Here is a 21,441-nt window from a genome sequence, read left to right on the forward strand (position 1 = left end):
AACACAGTAAAGACCGCAACAGAGATATCAATTTCAAATGGAAGATGGCAGGGAAAGAAGGGATCCATTTTGACTTATAACATTCAGAATGGTTGGAATTTTGCATTAAAATCCTCACATAAATAATAGCCGATGATCGAGTAACCCGCGTGTTTCAACAATGAAACTCGCGCCGCGGCATGATAGTTTGATAATATGTTCTGGTAATGTTGGATATGCAGGGAAGGGTTTTATCGTGACAAGGCTGAACTGGATCCGGTCACTTAACTGTTTTACTGGTAAGACTATTTATTTCAAGAGAATGAGGAAATTTAAAAAGGGTCAACATTTAGCGCTATCTACTGGAGTTTAGCAGGGCCTGATTACTGAATAGGCCAACTAGGTCCAGGCCTAGGGCCCCCGATATTTAGGGGCCCCCAGATGGCTGAAATTACTTTAGTCAATGGTTAAAATTGTTTCAGCCAACGGATAAAGTTATAAAGTTTGAACACAGGGGGCCCCAAAAAAGAATTTGGCCTAGGGCCCCTCGATATCTTAATCGGGCCCTGGAGTTTAGCGTTCATCCGCTGGAGTTACAGTTAAAATTTCAACTATCAAAATATCACCAAACAGGCAATGGCTTCGTTCAAATGTAGAAGCGATTTTCACCCGTCATACTCTTACCTTGACGGGCGAATTTCTAATAGTAATTAGAATAAAAAAATAATTTGAATTTTGTTATTTTGAATTCAAATTATGTTTTTCGCAATCACGAGTGTGTATGTAGGAGTGTGTGTTTGTGTGTGGGGGTATGTGTGTTTGTGTGTAGGGTATGTGTATGTGTGTGCAGGCATGTGTGTCTGTGTGCAGGCATGAGTGCGTGGGCAGTTGTGTGTATGAGTGTTTGTGTGCGTGGGGCGGGGTATGTGTATGTGTGTAGACATATGTGTTTGTGTCTGTGTGCAGGCAGGAATGTGTGGGTAGTTGTGTGTGTATGTGTAGGTGTCTGTATGTATGCGTGTGTGTATGTGTGTGTGTAGGTGTCTGTATGTATGCGTGTGTGTATGTGTTTGTGTATGCGTGTAGGTGTCTGTATGTATGCGTGTGTGTATGTGTGTGTATATGTTTGTGTATGCGTGTAGGTGTATGTGTTTGTGTGTGTGAGTAGTTGTGTATGTATGCGCGTGTGTGTAGGGCATGGATGCAACCTGGAGACGGTTTTCGCTAGAGGAGCCGGTCGACGGTGATGCTGCAGAGGGTGCTGGCGGGAAAATAAAATCATAGGACATCAAAACAGTCGAATGAAAGCAATAAGCAATCGTGATTGCTCAAAAAAACTCAAACGTAGGATTTTTGTTTTACCAATCTCTTTTTCCCCTATTTCCTCGGTTTCCACTAAATTGTAAATAGATTTTTGAGGCGTATTTTCAATGCGTCAAATATTTCTGTGAAATATATCTGGTTACCTTATGTACTTGTGAATCCAATTTTCTTTCTGCTGTGTTTTCTATTGCACTTTTCCAGTCAATTTCATAACTCCTCACCTTTGGCCCAAACAGTGACTGACCTTGGAAGTCATGTGGCTTTGTGTTTTCCGCAATTTCAAGGCCTAATGTCTCTGCACTCTTAATAAGTCTTGAAAATTGACGACTTTTAAAATGAATGGACGCGTTAAAAATGCTCAGGCATTTAAAGGAACAGGAATAACGAAATTTAAATGAGGCACAGGGGTGTCCATCCCCCCAGTTCAATGGCGCAACCCCCTCTCCCCGTTTCTCTCAACCCTCTTTCCCTTTTTATTTCTTAGCTTTTTTTTATTTTATTTTTTTTTAAATATTATTTATTAATTTATTTTTAATTATTATTTAGAAAAGTTCTGTGCTAAGCCAATGGCATCCACACGCACAGATGCACAAACTAAATAAATAAATGATATAAAATAAAATAACTAAATTAAATTTTAAAAAAAACAATGGTTTAATTAATTTGAATTCTGAAATTTTGAATTCAAATTATGTGTTTCGCAATCACGAGTTGCGACAGGGTGCTACTCATTGGAGTTATTGTTTCTAGAAACGGCTCCAGTCCCCCCCCCCCCCCCAAGCCTGCCCCTCCTCTTGGGCGGTTACGTATGTACAGTTGTGCGTTTATGTGTGTTGGCGCGCGTGCGTGGTAGGTGCGCGTGCGTGTAGGCGCATGTGCGTGTTGTGCAGGCTTGTATGTGTGCGTAGACCTGTGTGTATGCACGTAGGCGTGTGTGTATGTGTGAAATGGCGTGTTTGTGTAAGTGTGTATGTGTGTAAGGGCGTGTTTGTGTAAGTGTGTATGTGTATGAGCGTGCATGTGTGAAGGACATGGACGTCACCACTCAGGAGAAGCAGATTCCGGGGGACAGTGCGCCTGCAGAGGTCGGAGGGCGGTGGTGCTGCTGAGGCCCCTGATCCAAGTTGAAAATGGAACCAAACATCAAAGCCGGTCAAGTAAGAACAATAAGCAATCCTGATTGCTCAAAAATAAATCAGTAGATAAATTTAAATAAATAAATAAAAATAACTGAAAAATCACACCCCATAAATTTTGAAGGCGCAACTTGCGCCATGCCCCCCCCCCCCTCTGTGGGCACTCCTAATAAAGCAACAATTCGTGTCAAGAAATTTTTAACGTTTTGAGACAGTCGCAAAAAGTGGAGCAGCAAAAAAAAAAAAAAAATTAGAATTCAACAGAATTTGATTTGAATAAAAAATGCAAGCAAAAATAATTTTTTGTAAGCTAAACAGCATATGAAAAACAATAAAACGTAAATGAACTTTTAAAAGATCCTGATGATTTCTGAAACTGACCAAAACTTATTTTAAACTCTTGTGCAATAAATGAAACCCAAGATTGTAAGAAAAGCCTTCTTTCGTTCAAGGAAACTGAGAGATGCAGAAAATTAACCTAATTCCACAGTTTGATTGATTTAAAAGTCTTTGCCTTCCGACAGTTGCATATTACGCCGGTCGCTTGTAGAATGGATGAAAATCACTTTGAGGAAGGTAAAAAGACAAATTAATATAAAATGTGTGCTTCAGCAGTGATTTCCTGTATTTTTGTACTCACCTGAACGAGCATGGAAAGTTAGTTTTTAAGAAGAAATAAATATTATCAGCACGAAACTAAAATTATAAATGAAATTTATATGGGCACACCGAACGAAAATTCGGGAACTCTTCGAATAAAACTCCGAATTTACTGAATGATAAAATTCAAGCCTCTCTGAAAGTCGTGGCATGCAGTTTGATTGGTTGATGTGTTTGCTGTTTTCGGTTCCCGGATTGCGCTTGTCGTTAAAGGGCAACTGAAATTTAACACATTGACTGCGTCGTCGACAGCCGATATATGGACTCCCTGCGCTAAGCTAATTATTTGAAACAATTTGAAGGAAAACAGTTTTATTGGACTTTTTCATGAATAATACAGCATACAAAACATATTTTTTTCTAGAAATTTTCCACACTGTGATATTTTTCAAAGCAAGGGACAACACATAAGGTATCTTGTTTGATCGCGTGCACGCTTGCTTGCATCAGAAAATCTTTCCACAGCAAACGCAGTAGTGGCGCCATTTTGTGTTCTCTTTTTGACTTTGTCTGAATGTTCGTTTATGCGCGGCAGAACAGCCAGGAAAGTCAATGGAACCCGCTGAAAAAAAAATGTAGCAACGTGTTGGCTGGAGGACGAGTTATCTCGTCCCTAGCGCATACAGCATAATTCTGGAGGACGAGTTATCTCGTCCCTAGCAGTCGATGTGTTAAGTATAAGATATAACTGACATCGAAATCAAGCCGACTGACCCATAAACGATATCTGAGCGGGGGCGTGCGCAGGAGGGAAGAAGTGACACCCGTTGGCCTAGGCCCAGGCCTGAAGGGGTCCCGAGATTTTTAAAAAGAGACTCAAATATATGTAGGAACGTAGGGGTAAACAATATGAAAGGGTCCCGTAAAAGTCATTTGCGACGAGCCTCTAAATTTCTGTACACGCCCCTGTATCCGAGTACAGTTTGCTCTTCATTTTATTGTTTTTAGTTAAAGAATGGAAAATATGGATAAAGCATGCTAGAAGAGATTTTATCATCGGAGAATGGGGGAAAATGTGAATAAAGCATACTAGAAGAGATTTTATCAGATACCACGGGGTTAGTGTTATCTCACATCATAAATTTCAAGAAAAGAAAGTTTATGGTAAAGAATTATTGAGAAGAAATCTTATCTACACAGGAAAACAACAAGCAATCGCGTGCTGTAGTATCACAAGAGTTCACTACACATAATTCGCATACTATTTGCTTAAAAACATAAAGAAAATTCTTATGCATCATGTGCTCAATAAAAAAAAAAGAAAAGAACCTGTTTGTAGCGTCAGGGAACCTTGAAAAATACTTAACGTAACATATAATTCAAAAATAAATGATTTAGTAAATTCATTAAAGCTTTAAAGTAGATGCACGTGAATTCATCAGTACGAGTCAAAAATGGGATCAGATTCAACTATTAAACAGCTGGAAATGGTTAAATAAATATTGGTTGTACTCGCCATTTTCAAAAAACGTTCGCCTGCTATCATTTTAAAAAAAAAACGAGATATGTTACAAAATTTTAATTACATAAGAGACACTTTTGTGTGTATTCTAAATAAATTAAGAGAGTAGTTTAATTTACGCAAAGACTTTTCTGATCATGTTACGAAAAGAGGTAAATTACAGTCGAGCCTCCATATATCGAACTTCCACATATCGAAATTTTCTATATATCGAAATCTCAGCAAATTTCAATGTTCATTACATAGAAAAATTGTTTCTATATATCGAAAAAATCTCTCTATATAGAAATTTTTTCGAGACATTCGTAGATTTTTTTTTCCACTTTAGACTGTTTGTCTCATGACAAATGAAGGTTAGGGGAGAAAATTATGTTTACTAAAGGTTGCTAAGAAACTCATAAGAAATCTGGGTTTGAGGGGTGTGTAGATAGGTCGTTGTTCCGGTTAATTGTAACCACTGGTTAATTGTAACCAGTAACACTGTAAAATCAGTTTCAAGTTATCCTTTTTGTCTGTTGATCATCATTCCCAGTCTTTTCAGCTTCAGTAAAAATCATTCAAGTTAAGTAGATTGATTTTTTACTTTTCTCCCGATTATATTGTCAAAATAAAAATCCCCTCATGTTGCGAACCAAGTTGAACTGCCGAAGAATGAAGATGTATGAAGGCACAAAAATGTAATTTCTGTTGATTTTTCAGTTATATTAACTTTTGTTTAATTCGATGCTCGTATAAATTAGAAATTGGGTTTCATGCAGGAAAATTAGCTTTAATTTTAATGTTTTAGGAGATTTTTATGATAAAATAAGATCTTTTTTGTATATCGAAATTTCTATATATCGAATTTTTTTCCGGCAATTTGCTACTTCGATATATGGAGGTCCGACTGTATTTTCCAAAAGTATTGGCTACCTTAATTTCCATTAGTTCTTTCTCATTCGTTCTTTCCGTCTTGCAACAAGATCGCGTCAGCAGAATATGCAAATTGCCAGTGGCATTTAAGCTCCCGGCACTTTGCCTCGTGGTATTTCCAAAGATATTGTTACAAATTCTGTAAATAGTAATTATTGTAGGAACGTAACCTGTAAATAGTTTCCCGTAATGAATATACAACCCCTTTTTCATATGGCTAAAATATACGACCCCTATTCCCGTTTTGTTTATTGATAAAATTTGATAACGGTCAACGCATTTCGAGAAGCGTGTGGAATATTTGAGAAAATTCTTTTCGGTGTATTTAAGCCGTTAGCGATGGATAAACAGTTAGTTTCGATTGAGATTTTCGAACTGAGTGCATTTTTGCTCTGTTTTTAGCGAGGCATTTCGCTGTGTTGTTTTCGTATTTGGAAGTAAATACGTGTGTAAACGTTGAGTTTACGGTGTTGTGTGATAATTGCTGATGAATAATTTAGCAGTTGTTAACGGTTTCTCCTGTACATAGTGTAAATAAATTTCCTGTGTTTTTATCAAGAACTGTGTCTTCATTTCAAGAAAGTGGAAGTCGCACCGAATCCGTTACAATTGGCGCCCAACGTGGGGCTTCTTCTGGACTTTCTTGGAGTAAGTGACTTTGGACATTTTTCTCATAAAGACTTTTTTTTTGAATTAGGACTTTATTTTTATGGTGATTACTCGCGCAATGGATGAACAATTAAAACAACTTCTTGACGCAATCACCTCTGTGAAGAGTGATATGGCGGCTAATCAAGAACAATTAAAAAATGATATGGCGGCTAATCAAGAACAATTAAAAAATGATATGGCGGCTAATCAAGAACAATTAAAAAATGATATGGCGGCTAATCAAGAACAATTAAAAAATGACCTGACTGCAAGTATGTTGGCAAATCAAGACCAGTTAAAAAGCGATTTAACGGTGCTGAAAAAGGACTTAACGTCTAACCAAGAAGAAATTAAAAACGACCTTATTTCGGTAAAGACTGTGATGGAAAATAAATTTAATGACATAGAGCATCGAGTTGATGCTATTGAAGAAAAATTTAATACCGTTGAAAGCCGATTCAATGCTGTAGAAAATAAATTTGAAGAAGAAGATAGAAGATTTCATCTACTTAAAGAAGAGATCTTTAAGGACGTGGAAAGGAGATTGGCGACCGCGGAAAGCAGCTCTGTACAGTTTGGCGCTCCCACATCGGTTGCTCGACCGTCCATTAAACTTGCCACATTTGATGGGAAAACTTCGTGGCAGGTTTACAAAACTCAATTCATGATAGTGGCGGAAGCGAACGGATGGGACTCTGCTACCAAGGCCTGTCATCTTGCAGCATCCCTGAGAGGTGACGCAGCGGACATTCTTCAGACCCTTCCGGACAGCCAGCGCCTGGATTTCGCCGCCCTCACATCTGCGTTGGAGCTTCGCTTCGGTGAGAAATGCCAGAAAGAGTTCAGCCGACTCCAGTTGAAGTCCCGTTTCCAGAAAACCGGGGAAACCCTGCAAGAGCTAGCGGCGGACGTCGAGAGACTGTCTCATCTTGCTTTTTGCGACTGTCCTGCGGATGTTCGGGACAACCTGGCACTCAACTACTTCATCGACGGAGTTCGGAATCCTGAGATCCAGAAGGCCCTCCGGATGGCGAATGTAAACGACTTGAAATCCGCTTTGATGTATGCGATGAGATACGAGGCCGCCCAAGAAGCAACCCGTGTGGATCGCCATCTAATCCGGACTCAGGAAGCTGATGAGTCTGATTCCAGGTCGTCCCACCTCGCTGAACTTGAGAGACAACTCGGTGACTTGACAAGACATCTGAGCAGCATAACAGCCCAAAAGAAACAAGAGCAGAAGTGCTGGAAATGCGGTAGTGAAGGACACCTGCGAAGGAGTTGTCCGGCTCGCCAAGCTACGCGAGGGAAGGAAATCACCACCACTAGAGCTCTGCAGATTTCCTCTTCTAGTAGTGGCAGTGATGGACTTTTCATTTACGCACATGTAAATGGGAACCCCTGCAGACTGATTGTCGACACTGGAGCCAATGTGACAATCATTAGGACAGATGTGGCTCGTGAATTTGGATTGAAACTGCTGTGGACCTCGCCACGCGTAAGTCTCCAGACTGTGACAGGTGACAAAATTGAGATTGACGGTAAAGTGGACTTGGAAATAGTGTTTGGGAATGCCACCTACCATCATACGGCATTCGTCGCTAATATCACGGACCCCTTCATTCTCGGATTGGACTTTTTAAAGAAATATGACTTCACTCTCGACTTCAAGACTAATGAGCTGCACTCGATGAGAGAAGACATAGCTGTTTTCCCCGCAGAAAGTGATGTAAAATCCGCTCATCAAATAATAGCCCGAACAGATTTATCGATTCCCTCAAGGTCAGAATCATTAATACCTGGCTCCCTTGAAGAAAGCAATAGTTTTCGATTTGGACTCATTGAATACCCTAACCTAAGCAATAGCCTAAAAGGAGTACTGGTAGCATCTACGCTTGTGGACCTTTCCAAGGATGTAATTCCTGTGAGAGTCGCCAACATGAGTGAAAGGCCAAGGAATATCCGGAAAGGCGAAGTGTTAGCAACTTGTACTCCCGTAAACTGCATCATTAGAAGAATCAATTCCCCCGAGACTGTGTCTTCTGAGTCCTTGACATCGAAGTTAATTGGGAGTGCACCCTTATCGAAGGATCAAAGAACTGCTGCGGAACAATTGGTGGACGACTTCAAGCATCTGTTTTCATCTACATCGGAGGATGTGGGCCGGACGAATTTAACGCAGCATAGGATCTACACTGGAGAACACCCCCCTATTAAACAGCATCCAAGACGACTACCGTTCGCCAAGAAGGAAGAGGTTGAGACCCTCCTGAAAGAGATGAAGGAGAATGATGTAATCGAACCGTCATCCAGTCCTTGGGCCTCTCCCATCGTCTTGGTCCGAAAGAAAGATGGCTCCACCAGATTTTGTGTCGATTACCGACGACTGAATGAAATCACCAAGAAAGACAGTTACCCTCTTCCACGGATAGACGACACCTTAGACACTCTTTCCGGACACAAGTGGTTTTCGACCCTGGACTTGAAGAGCGGCTACTGGCAGGTTGAGATACACCCTGATGACCGAGAGAAGACAGCGTTTACAACTGGACAAGGCTTATGGCAGTTTAAAGTGATGCCCTTCGGCCTCTGCAATGCACCAGCTACGTTCGAACGTCTTATGGAGACAGTGTTAAGAGGACTTTCCTACGAATCTTGTCTGGTCTACTTAGACGATATCATCATCGTGGGACGCAGCTTCGAAGAACATCTGGCAAATCTTAGGAAGGTGCTGCAAAAGCTTAAGGAAGCCAATCTGAAGTTAAGCCCGTCCAAATGTAATTTGTTCCGCCGGGAAGTGAACTACCTTGGTCACATCATCTCTTCTGAGGGTGTACAAACCGATCCAGAGAAGGTATCTGCGGTCAGGAGTTGGAGTCGTCCCGAAAACATCCATCAGCTGCGAAGTTTCCTGGGGCTCTGCACCTACTACAGGAAGTTTGTAAAGGGTTTTTCCAACATTGCACGACCTTTGCATAAGCTGACGGAGAGCAAGCAAAAGTTCGAATGGTCCAAAGAATGCGAAGATGCATTTCTACGACTGAAGGAGGCTTTAACATCAACGCCTATCCTCGCCTATCCTCAGCCTGAAAAATCCTTCATCCTGGACACTGATGCGAGCAACGAGGGCATCGGAGCTGTTTTATCCCAAGAAATTGACGGAAATGAACATGTCATCGCTTACTGGAGCAAATGCTTATCAAAGTCGGAGCGAAATTACTGCGTCACCAGAAAGGAGTTACTGGCCATAGTGAAAGCTGTAGAACACTTCCATCATTACCTCTACGGCCAAAAATTTCTGCTTCGGACAGATCATGCCTCATTAACTTGGCTTTTGAACTTCAAAAATCCGGAAGGCCAGATAGCCAGATGGATACAGCGGCTCCAGGAATATGACATGGAGACCAAGCATCGAAAAGGGTTATCTCACGGTAATGCTGACGCTTTATCAAGGAGACCCTGTCCTGAGAACTGCAATTATTGTTCCCGAATCGAGAAACAGTATGGAACGACTAGCCCTACCGCCTATCAGGTGACAGTGACTCCAATATCATCAGAACCTGATCCATGGAGTGACGACCAAGTTCGAAATGATCAGCTTGAAGACCCCGACATAAAACCAATTTTGGAGTTCATGGAAAGTGACAGTCGGCGCCCTAGCTGGCAGGACGTTTCCATCTTCAGTCCTGCAACAAAAAGATACTGGGCTTTATGGAACTCGCTCCATTTACGGAACGGCGTACTGTACCGGAAATGGGAATCTGACGACGGCAAAACATCTAGGTGGCAGTTACTACTTCCCCGATCAAGGATTTCAGATGTTCTGAAAGAAATACATAGTAGTGCGACTGGAGGACATTTTGGTGTCTTGAAAACCCTCAATAAAGTTCGGGAGCGCTTCTTCTGGAGCAAGGCGAAGGATGACGTGGAGAAGTGGTGCCATTCTTGTGACGCCTGTGCTGCTCGTAAAGGACCGAAGAAGAGAAGCAGAGGGAAGCTACATCTGTACAACGTTGGAGCTCCTTTCGAACGAATTGGGATTGACATCCTGGGTCCTCTACCAAGAACTGCTGATGGGAACAAATACATTCTTGTTTCCATCGACTACTTCACCAAATGGCCGGAAGCATATCCCATTCCAGATCAAGAGGCTACCACCGTAGCAGAGACTCTGGTCCAACACTGGATCTCGAGATATGGAACACCTTTGCAGATTCATTCCGATCAAGGGAGGAATTTCATCTCTGCTGTGTTTAAGGACCTATGTCAAATTTTCGGAATTGAGAAAACTAGGACAACACCACTACACCCACAATCGGACGGCATGGTGGAGAGATTTAACCGCACAATCCTGAACAATCTCTCGCTTATGGTATCCAGAAATCAACAGGATTGGGACAAGAAGCTACCTTTGTTCCTGCTGGCCTACCGAAGTGCTGTCCACGAGACTACCGGATTTGCCCCATCTCAGATGCTCTTCGGACGAGAGCTTCGGCTACCTTGTGATCTCGTCTTCGGTCGTCCTCCGGATGCGCCTTCATCGCCTGAGGAGTACATCCAGGATCTCCAGGCCCGGTTGGAAGACGTTCATAACTTCGCACGAGAGCGAATCAACATCGCGGCGGAGAAGATGAAGACCCGATACGACACAAGGTCTACTGGACATGAATTCAACGAAGGCGACAAGGTTTGGTTATGGAATCCCATCCGACGGAAAGGTCTTTCACCCAAATTGCAGTCGCATTGGGATGGACCCTACAAAGTCGTTAACCGACTGAATGACGTCGTAGTGAGGATCCAAAAATCACCTAATGCAAAACCTAGGGTTGTACATTATGATCGGTTAGCCCCATACTATGGCCATAGTTCATGAGTATTACGTAAACAACCATGGTTGATAACATAAAAGTTGTAGATAATTTTTGCTTTTAATGTTTAGTAATATTTCTTGTTATTATTGTGTTTTCTGTATCTGTTAGTTATTAATTAATGTGTATATTTGTAAACTTGTGATAGAAGTTTGGCACCCTTTCTGGGGATTGTACTGCCCGGGACGTGCAGTCCTTAGGAAGGGGACAATGTTACAAATTCTGTAAATAGTAATTATTGTAGGAACGTAACCTGTAAATAGTTTCCCGTAATGAATATACAACCCCTTTTTCATATGGCTAAAATATACGACCCCTATTCCCGTTTTGTTTATTGATAAAATTTGATAACGGTCAACGCATTTCGAGAAGCGTGTGGAATATTTGAGAAAATTCTTTTCGGTGTATTTAAGCCGTTAGCGATGGATAAACAGTTAGTTTCGATTGAGATTTTCGAACTGAGTGCATTTTTGCTCTGTTTTTAGCGAGGCATTTCGCTGTGTTGTTTTCGTATTTGGAAGTAAATACGTGTGTAAACGTTGAGTTTACGGTGTTGTGTGATAATTGCTGATGAATAATTTAGCAGTTGTTAACGGTTTCTCCTGTACATAGTGTAAATAAATTTCCTGTGTTTTTATCAAGAACTGTGTCTTCATTTCAAGAAAGTGGAAGTCGCACCGAATCCGTTACAATATTCTTTGGTATTTCTTCCTTCTCGATTTCAACCCAAGTCAGATGTGGTTGTATTTCGGTAGCTCAGTTGAGCCTGTCCATTTTTGCCCATAACTTCGGCTTACTGCTCTTGACATGAACATCATAACTCTATATGTTTAACGTTTCATACTTTGACTTAGAATGTTTGCTTCAGAAGTCATTTAGAGTATAATCAGCTACTTAATATTGTAAAGAGCGTACTCTCAATATTTCGTTTACCATGGCATTGTATATATCATAGCCATAATAAACAAGTTACTTTTAACTTTGACTCTTCTTGACATGGCACAAGGTAAATATGTTTTTTTAAGAACAATCACACGTCCCGGTTGAGCTTTCACTAAAAGTTAATAAGCTGAGCACTTATAAAAGCTCTCAGCTTAACAGATCAAATGATTTTAGTTACGTAAGTCGTAAATCTCGTACGGTCCATACGCAGCAGGTTGAATATGTTGCTCTAGAACTCTTTAAGCTTGTAAACTCAGCCTTTATATCGGTTTTTTACATCCATCAACCTTAAGGGGGGGGGGAGGGAGAGATCGCTTCTTCCATTTACTTCCGAGTGTGTGGGGTAATTGGAAAGATGATTTCATTCACCAACAAATAGTCAAAAAGTCAAATTTTACAATTACTGTTGGCTCTCTGTTTAACGACGCTCTATTTAACGACTTTCTTTATTTAACGACGGCTTTTCACGATCCCAGATGGTCCACTACAGTGTTAAAAGCATTCTATTTGAGGACGCTTTCTACTCAAGGAAGATTTTTTGTGGTTCCTTGAAAGTCGTTAAACATAGAGCCAACTGCACTCTCATGAAATGTCAATCATGTTTGCAATGCAAATGCACAAAATTTCATTTCGCAATTCTTCGAGAGGTAGAGAAAACTGGGGTAGAATTTAAAACCTTGGGAATTTTGCTTCCTGTTGCTCCACCTGACTCAAACATCTCTAAAGAGTTGGAAAATGGTCTCACCGGTACAATGTCTTCTTCTAATTCCATTTCACTTCTTTACTAATAACTAGTGGCACCCGCACGGCTTCGCCCGTAATAGAAAAATTAAAGGTCTTTTGGTTCGCTTGTATATTTGAAAATAATGTATGGTGAATTTTCTCGCCAATTGGCTTGTACCGACGTTACAGTTCCACGTTATGATAATTTCGTATCTCGCCAATTGGTTTGTGCCCATGTTACGGTTCCACGTTATGATAATTTCGTAATTTATGATAGTTTTTTTTCTTAAAATTGGAATAAAAAAAGAACCACATCGAATTTTCGAAAAATCGCTTCGAAGTGCACACCCCCATGTTACATACTAACTTTGTGCCAAATTTCATGAAAATCGGCCGAACGGTTTAGGCGCTATGCTCGTCACAGACATCCTACAGACATCCTATAGACATCCAGACATCCTCCGGACAGAGAGACTTTCAGCTTTATTATTAGTAAAGATAAAGCAGAAAGTCTCTCTGCCTGGATGTCTGGATCTCTGTAACGCGCACAGCGCCTAGACCGTTCGGCCGATTTTCATGAAATTTGGCACGAAGATAGTTTGTAGCATGGGGGTGTGCACCTCGAAGCGATTTTTCGAAAATTCAATTTTGTTCTTCTCTTTCAATTTTAAGAACATTTTCCGAAGCAAAATTATCATAAGATGGGCGAGTAAATTACGAAATCATGACGTGGAATGGGAGAGCGAATGAACATAGCTAATTGGCAAAAAATTCATCATCCATTATTTGTAAACATACAGGCGAACCAAAAGACCTTTTAATTTTTCTATTACGGGCATAGCCGTGCGGGTACCACTAGTGAGTCATAAAAGAAGTGTGGTTAACACTTACCTCATTGACAATGGTGTTCGTGTAAATGGAATCGTCGTATATCCACTCTTGGCACGGGTGAGGACCGTCGTAGCACTCGAACCTTTTGTCAGACAGCAGTATGGAGTGACTGATGTTGTGATGGGTCTGCTTGCAGTAGTGAGGCACGTTCGGAGACTGGAACGCCATGATGAGGTTGTGCCAACTGCAGGAGAAAGAGATGAAGAGGAAGATAACAAATGTCCTCAGCTGCCAAGGACCGCAGTGTCCTGTCACGTCGCAGAGGTCCTTTTCCTCGGAGTCCTTCGGCTTGCCCGGGTCCGCGAAGGAGGAGGGATAAGTGCTGGATTCTGCCAGATTCTGGAAGTAGATATTCGTCATTTCTGCAGAAACACTGTGCCTGAAATACGGGGTGTCCACAAAAGAACAAAGCGAGGTATTGAAAAATCATATCGAGTTAACGGTTTGAGTTAGGTCAAGTCAGTTAGTTCACTGTGCCTGAAATGCGGGGTGTCCACAAAAGAACAAAGTGAGGTTTCGTTATTTCTGCAGAAACACTGTGCCTGAAATACGGGGTGTCCACAAAAGAACAAAGTGAGGTTTCGTTATTTCTGCAGAAACACTGTGTCTGAAATACGGGGTGTCCACAAAAGAACAAAGTGAGGTTTCGTTATTTCTGCAGAAACACTGTGTCTGAAATACGGGGTGTCCACAAAAGAACAAAGTGAGGTTTCGTTATTTCTGCAGAAACACTGTGCCTGAAATGCGGGGTGTCCACAAAAGAACAAAGTGAGGTTTCGTTATTTCTGCAGAAACACTGTGCCTGAAATACGGGGTGTCCACAAAAGAACAAAGTGAGGTTTCGTTATTTCTGCAGAAACACTGTGTCTGAAATACGGGGTGTCCACAAAAGAACAAAGTGAGGTTTCGTTATTTCTGCAGAAACACTGTGTCTGAAATACGGGGTGTCCACAAAAGAACAAAGTGAGGTTTCGTTATTTCTGCAGAAACACTGTGCCTGAAATACGGGGTATCCACAAAAGAACAAAGCGAAGTATTGAAAAATCATATCGAGTTAACGGTTTGAGTTAGGTCAAGTCAGTTAGTTGTGCCATTAAATTTTTGCGCACCTGTTTCAGTTTGTTTTTCAACACCAGTTAAAGAGGAAGCATTGGACACTCGAATCGGCAACGAGTGTATTGAAAGGTAAGGATCTATTTCTTAGTCTCCAAGAAACCCATATTTGAATCCATGACACTTTTCCTTTAGATACACTTCGAAAGTAATGTCTACGATGAGAAAATTCAGGATGTAAGCCATCCTGGGCAAAGGATCCATTTGTGTGGCAAAAAAAAAACACTCCAGGGGTGCAGATCATGACGTGGGAAGGAGTCGATTACCATTCAGATGTGCGCCGCGTCAGAAACGAGTCACATATTGAAATCTACTAAATATGTAAAATTTTGATTAATCTTTACAAATAATAAAGCTGAAAGTCTCTCTGTCTTTCAGGATCTCTGTGACGCGCATAGCGCTTAGACCGTTCGGCCGATTTTCATGACATTTAGCACAAAGTTAGTTTGTAGCATGGGGGTGTGCACCTCGAAACGATTTTTCGAAAATTCGATGTGGTTCTTTTTCTATTCCAATTTTAAGAACAAAATTATCATAAGATGAACGAATAAATTACGAAATTATCATAACGTGGAACCGTAACATGGGCACAAGCCAATTGGCGAGATGCGAAATTATAACGTGGAACCGTAACATGTGTACAAGCCAACTGGCGAGAAAATTCACCATACATTATTTGTAAATATACAGGCAAACCAAAAGGCCTTTTAATTTTTCTATTACGGACAAAGCCGTGCGGGTACCACTAGTTAATTTATAAGTTTATTGTGAATCTTACACAATGGCTTAAGAATGAAGACGGACAAAAAAAGACAGATGGTGGCTGAAAATAGAGATCGAAAATTGTTTTATGGAAGATAACTATGACTAAACTAATTACCACTCTTGCACGAACATTGCAAGATGTTACAGGCACGTGTTTCGGGGTTTCAAAAACCCCCTTTTTCAATGTAGAAAAGGGTGAGCTTTTGGATGTAAAGTCATACAACAAACGTCAAAACACGTGTCCTGTTTCCAAACCCCGACGGAAACGTGTATCTACAAACGTTTTACAATATTTGTGCTATATTTAGGTTTTTTTATGTGTTATTTTGTTGCAAAAATGTAATTATTCATTTCTTAATTACTAGTTCATCTAAACGAAGAAATAGCAGCGTATAACAGCACAAAATTGCAGATTACTGCATACACGTGTTTCGGGGTTACAAGGAACCCTTTTTTCAAGAAACAAAAGGTTTTGTGGGATGCTTTCTCATCCATAAGCTCACTTTTTTTTGCATTAAGAAAAGGGGTTCCTTTTAACCCCGAAACACAAGTCTGCAGCAATCTGAAATTTTGTGCTGACGTTGTTCTTTCTTATTTCCTTTTCAAAACCGTCACTGCACTACAAAAAAAAAAAAAAGGAAGAAAATAAAAAACCAAAAATTGGGTCAAGTCTCCCTAGTTTCCTCTATTTAAGAACAGTCAAAGAAAGATTCAAGGTACACTGTGAAAAATTACAAAAACATCAGTACTACAATTGAGAAAATCTCGAGGAAACTTTGATTCCATAAAATGTTCCAGCACCCGATAAAGCTTCTTCGTAAGTAACGCAGTACCGTTACTTAAGAATCAATTGTATCGGTTACTAGCAATTGTTATAGATTTTGTTTTCTGTATATTTTCTAGTATATTGTAGTCCCCCCCCCCCCCCAAGAGTCTACTTTGTTCCACTAGTGTGCAAAGTCTTTTGTGAAGTAATTTTATTTTTCAAACTTTTACACGAATTAATATTTTTATACTTGGAAGAAATACAGCCAATAGTATTTGTATGAAAATATCTAAACCTTTAATAAAGACATTTAAAAAATACACAATTATTAGAAAGCCACACATATTTGGTTGCGAGTTTTTGGCTCCCAAAAATATCGCTAAATTCATTCAAGAAAGTCGACATTTCAATAAGAAAAAACTAGATTATTAATTTTTTAGCATAAAATAAAAGTGGAACAACTTTAAATTTTTAATGAAACCTTAAGCTTTGTTACGTACATCTTCACTGTTAAAAATGGGTATTCAAAAATAATGAAAATTTACTCATTTTTGAATACTTTCATTACTCAATATAGCTCCGAATCAATAAGGTTCAATTTTGAGAAACACATGTACTCATTTCATGACTCGTATTTCTCGTATGTTTGTATTTGATGCCACATTTACTCATTTTTGAATCAATTGTATTCAAAAAAAATGAATACATTCAGAGTTTCATTTTTGAATACATTTTTTTAACAGTGTTTGGTAGTACGTTATACGTACATATTGGTACTACGTTATACGTACATATTGGTAGTACAAGTAGTCCAGATAAACTAAAACATGTAAAAAAAACTTACATTTATTAAATTTCTTTCTATGATCAAAAGAAAAAAGTTTAAGAAAGAAATCCGGAGCTTTATAGTTAGTAAGCTGATTAAAAATAATTTTAAAGTAAATATTTGTAACGAAATCTTCTCACGCTTGGTGAAAAGATTTACAATTAAATTATCAGCAAATGTTCCTTTCAAACAGAATAGTTAGAAGTAGCCCTTTAGAAAGTTTTAAAATTTAATAACAACCTTAAATATTAATTCTAACGAGCTGATGTGTGCATCACATGACTTCCTTTTACTCCAATTTAATGTCACTCCCCCATTATTGGCAATTTTAATGTGATTCATTAGTTTACTCTCTAAATATCACCAACAGTGGCCAATTTGAAACCAAATTTAAAAAAAAAATCGCCAAATTTGTCGTCAAGTTGGCGACAAATTTTTTCGACCAAAGGACTGGCAATATATCGCCAAGTGTCCGACAAATTATAACACCAATTGAGTTTACATCGAAATTAACAATGATTTCCTCCCAAAAAGGAGCGAAAGACCCCCTTAGAAGCATCCGAATGCAACCAAAAAGGAAGGTGCACAACTAGGCTCTGCTAGGAGTCTACGTACCAAATTTCAACTTTCTAGGACATACCGTTTTTGAGTTATGCGAGATACATACACACATACGCACATACATACGGACGTCACGAGAAAACTCGTTGTAATTAACTCGGAGGTCGTCAAAATGGATGTTTCGGATGTCTGTAGGTTCCTAGGCCACGTGCGGTCGAGTCGAAAAAAAAAAAACTCAACATTCATTCGGGGGTGAGAAAAATGGAAATTAAGGCCGATTTTTGAGTGAAATTTTTTTCGCGAATACAATACTTCCTTTTTTGTAAAAGGAAGTAAAAATGGCTCTTGAAGTTTTCATTTCTTAATCACAAATACAACTAGTATGTTGTGGCCATCACGAAACTTTCTTCTATATTTTTCCTTTTTCTGATCCCTCCCCATGCTTGACGAGGAAGCAATATTCCTAACATAAACAAAATTACACATGCAAAAACTTGACGACCATCCCAATGTCTGAATTATTGTAAAAACAAAACAAAGAGCGAAAATTGAAAGTTACTTTAAAAGCCTTGCTTGAATGAATTACAAATATTTTATTTATTAACAAACATTAGTGGCAACAGTTAAAAATTTTAAATCATTGAGATAATATTTCCGATCATTTCCATACAATTAAAATCACGAGAAATAAGCAGACGACAATCTATTACGATTTATCTTTCTTATTGTTGCATTAATAAAACTATTTTTATTCGCAAACAAAAAAAAAAAAAATCAACACCTCTTGGAGCGATTGGAGTCAAAATTGAACCAAAGCCTGTTTACGTATGGATTCACATATATTCCAAATTTCAACCAGAACGTAGCATTACGTCTTGAGATAGGGCACTCACAATGGAAAAAAAGAACGGGCGATTGCGCTACCCCCTTTTTAGCTGTTGACACCAAAATAAAATCAGCTCTTATACCCACTAAGGGCTACTTGTCAAAAAATTTTTGTTTGATTCCGTTCGTTATTTCTTGAGATACAGCAGTCATAATTGACGACAAAAAACGTTCTATAGCTCAACCCCCCTTTGAGTTATTGACACCAAAATTGAATCAGCACCTGCTCCTGTTAATGGCAACATATGGACCAAATTTTGTTTGATTCCGCCAGTTACTTCCTGAGGAATAGCAAGCACGCGTAACTCAAAAAACGTCCCATTGCTCCACCCCCCTTGGAGGAATTCGCGCCAAAAACCAATGGGCACAAGTTCACATACGGGCAGATATGTGTACCAAATTTCGTTCGATTTCGTGCGGTAGTTTTTGCTGTAGAGCGGCCACAAAAAACTGGTCACACACAGACGTGACACACATACATACACACACACATACATACACACACACACACATACACACACACATACACACACACACACACACACAGACAGACAGACATTTTCCAAAAATGGTCGAAATGGACTCAGCACACCTCAAAACGTTCGAATCCGTCAAAATTCGAAATTCGAAAATTTGCACGAATCCAATACTTTCTTCTATATATTAGATATAGAAAAAAGTAATAAGGACTACTTTCTAGCTGTATAGAATGATTTACTGCTTGGCAAATAATTTTCCCTTCCAATGCCACAATATTTCGCCAAAGTGCCCAATAATGAGTTCTTTTTCGAAACCGCATGCAAATAAACTTTTCAAGTTAATAAAGTAATGCAATACTGTCAAACCATAATCATATAAACATTAAAATTTTACATACCGTTTTAAATCCGATTCGTTTGTTAAATAGCATGATGGTTCAGATTGAATTCTTCGTGCTTAACCATTCGCAGACCTCCCGGGTATTTCATGTATTTATTTCCATTTTAGCATTTTTTTTTTTTAACATTTATTATATTTAACAGGTACTTAATAAATGCTCCTTATGGACGCAGTTACGCGGTCTTGAGGAATCTGGCTAGCTCCGAATTTCACAAATGGTGAGAAGTAAATACGCTACGTATTGGGCCATAAATTTTCGATACAACAGGCCAAACGTCCTGATCAAATACAATAAATGATGTTTAGAGCGAGTCTAGCAATTTTACGCGTTAATCGAACTTGCTCTTGGTTTGCTGTTGTTTCTCTTCCTTGATTTTTAGTTTCTCTCTTTTAAAAATTTATGTTTTTACTAGTGGTACCCGCACGGCTTCGCCCGTAATAGCAAATTAAAAGGTCTTTTGATTCGCCTGTATATTTACAAATGATGTGTAGTGAATTTTCTCGCCAATTGGCTTGTGCCCACGTTACGGTTCCACGTTATGATCATTTCGTATCTCGCCAATTGGCGTGTGCCCATGTTACGGTTCCACGTTATGATCATTTCGTAATTTATTCGTCCATCTTATGATATTTTTTTCTTAAAATTGGAATAGAAATTTTTTTCTTAAAATTGGAATAGAAAAAGAACAAAATCGAATTTTCTAAAAATCGCTTCGAGGTGCACACCCCCCCCCCCCATGCTACATACTAACTTTGTGCCAAATTTCATGAAAATCGGCAGAACGGTCTAGGCGCTATGCGCGTCACAAACATCCTACAGACATCCTCCGGACAGAGAGACTTTCAGCTTTATTATTAGTAAAGATGATGTGAAACTATAAATTTTAAGCTGAAGATTTCAAACTAATCAAATATCTCAATCTACTTCTTATTGATCGAAAACATCCTTAGACAGTACATATTTTTGTATTCAGTTTGTTTTAATTGAAAATACTCTGAATCGATTTTTTCGAAACGGCAAATTTCTCAATCTAAATCTTACTGGTCTAAAGCATCTTCAGAGAATACATATTCTTGTATTCAGTTGGTATTAATTTAACATATTTTGAATCGACTTTTTCGAAACGTCAAATTTCTCAATCGACTTTTTATTGATCAAAAACATCCTTCGGCAGTACATATTTTTGTATTCAGTTTTTTACTTTCTTCTATATCTAATATATAGAAGAAAGTATTGGATTCGTGCAAATTTTCGAATTTCGAATTTTGACGGATTCGAACGTTTTGAGGTGTGCTGAGTCCATTTCGACCATTTTTGGAAAATGTCTGTCTGTCTGTGTGTGTGTGTGTGTGTGTATGTGTGTGTGTGTGTATGTATGTGTGTGTGTATGTATGTGTGTCACGTCTGTGTGTGACCAGTTTTTTGTGGCCGCTCTACAACACAAACTACCGCATGAAATCGAACGAAATTTAGTACACATATGTGCCCCTATGTGAACTTGTGCCCATTAGTTTTTGGCGCGAATTCCTCCAAGGGGGGTGGAGCAATGGGACGTTTTTCGAGTTACGCGTGCTTGTTATTCCTCAGGAAGTAACTGGCGGAATCAAACAAAATTTGGTCTATATGTTGGTATTAACAGGAACAGTTGCTGATTCAATTTTGGTGTCAATAACTCAAACGGGGGTTGAGCTATAGAACGTTTTTTGTCGTCAATTGTGACTGCTGTATCTCAAGAAATAATGAACGGAATGAAAGAAAAATTTATCGGCAAGTAGCCCTTAGTGGGTATAAGAACTGATTTTATTTTTGTGTCAACAGCTAAAAAGGGGGGTAGCGCAATCACCCGTTCTTTTTTTCCATTTTGAGTGCCCTATCTCAAGAAGTAATGCTACGTTCTGGTTGAAATTTGGAATATATGTGAATCCATATGTAAACAGGCTTTGGTTCAATTTTGACGCCGATCGCTCCAAGAGGTGTTGATTTTTTTTTTTTTTTTTGCGAATAAAAATAGTTTTACTAATGCAACAATAAGAAAGATAAATCGTAATAGATTGTCGTCTGCGTATTTCTCGTGATTTTAATTGTATGGAAATGATCG

The 21,441-nt window shown here is 39.3% G+C and overlaps 2 protein-coding genes across 2 annotated transcripts in view; one reads left to right on the forward strand and one right to left on the reverse strand.

The window, feature by feature from the left end:
- Positions 1-19,558, reverse strand: part of LOC129216877 (organic cation transporter protein-like) — an 81,611-nt gene extending 62,053 nt beyond the window's left edge. The window contains exons 1-2 of the mRNA XM_054851091.1: positions 19,341-19,558; positions 13,548-13,886 (exon numbers count right to left, since the gene is read on the reverse strand). Of these exons, the coding sequence (XP_054707066.1) occupies positions 13,548-13,886; positions 19,341-19,373 (372 nt within the window). The 5' untranslated portion in view covers positions 19,374-19,558. The remainder of the gene's footprint in view (positions 1-13,547; positions 13,887-19,340) is intronic.
- The window catches only part of LOC129216878 (organic cation/carnitine transporter 2-like), a 95,688-nt gene that overhangs the window by 29,325 nt on the left and 44,922 nt on the right, over positions 1-21,441 (forward strand). The gene's annotated exons all lie outside the window — the stretch shown is intronic.

This window comes from Uloborus diversus, chromosome 2 (assembly GCF_026930045.1).
Source record: "Uloborus diversus isolate 005 chromosome 2, Udiv.v.3.1, whole genome shotgun sequence".
In the NCBI taxonomy this organism is placed as follows: Eukaryota; Metazoa; Arthropoda; class Arachnida; order Araneae; family Uloboridae; genus Uloborus; species Uloborus diversus.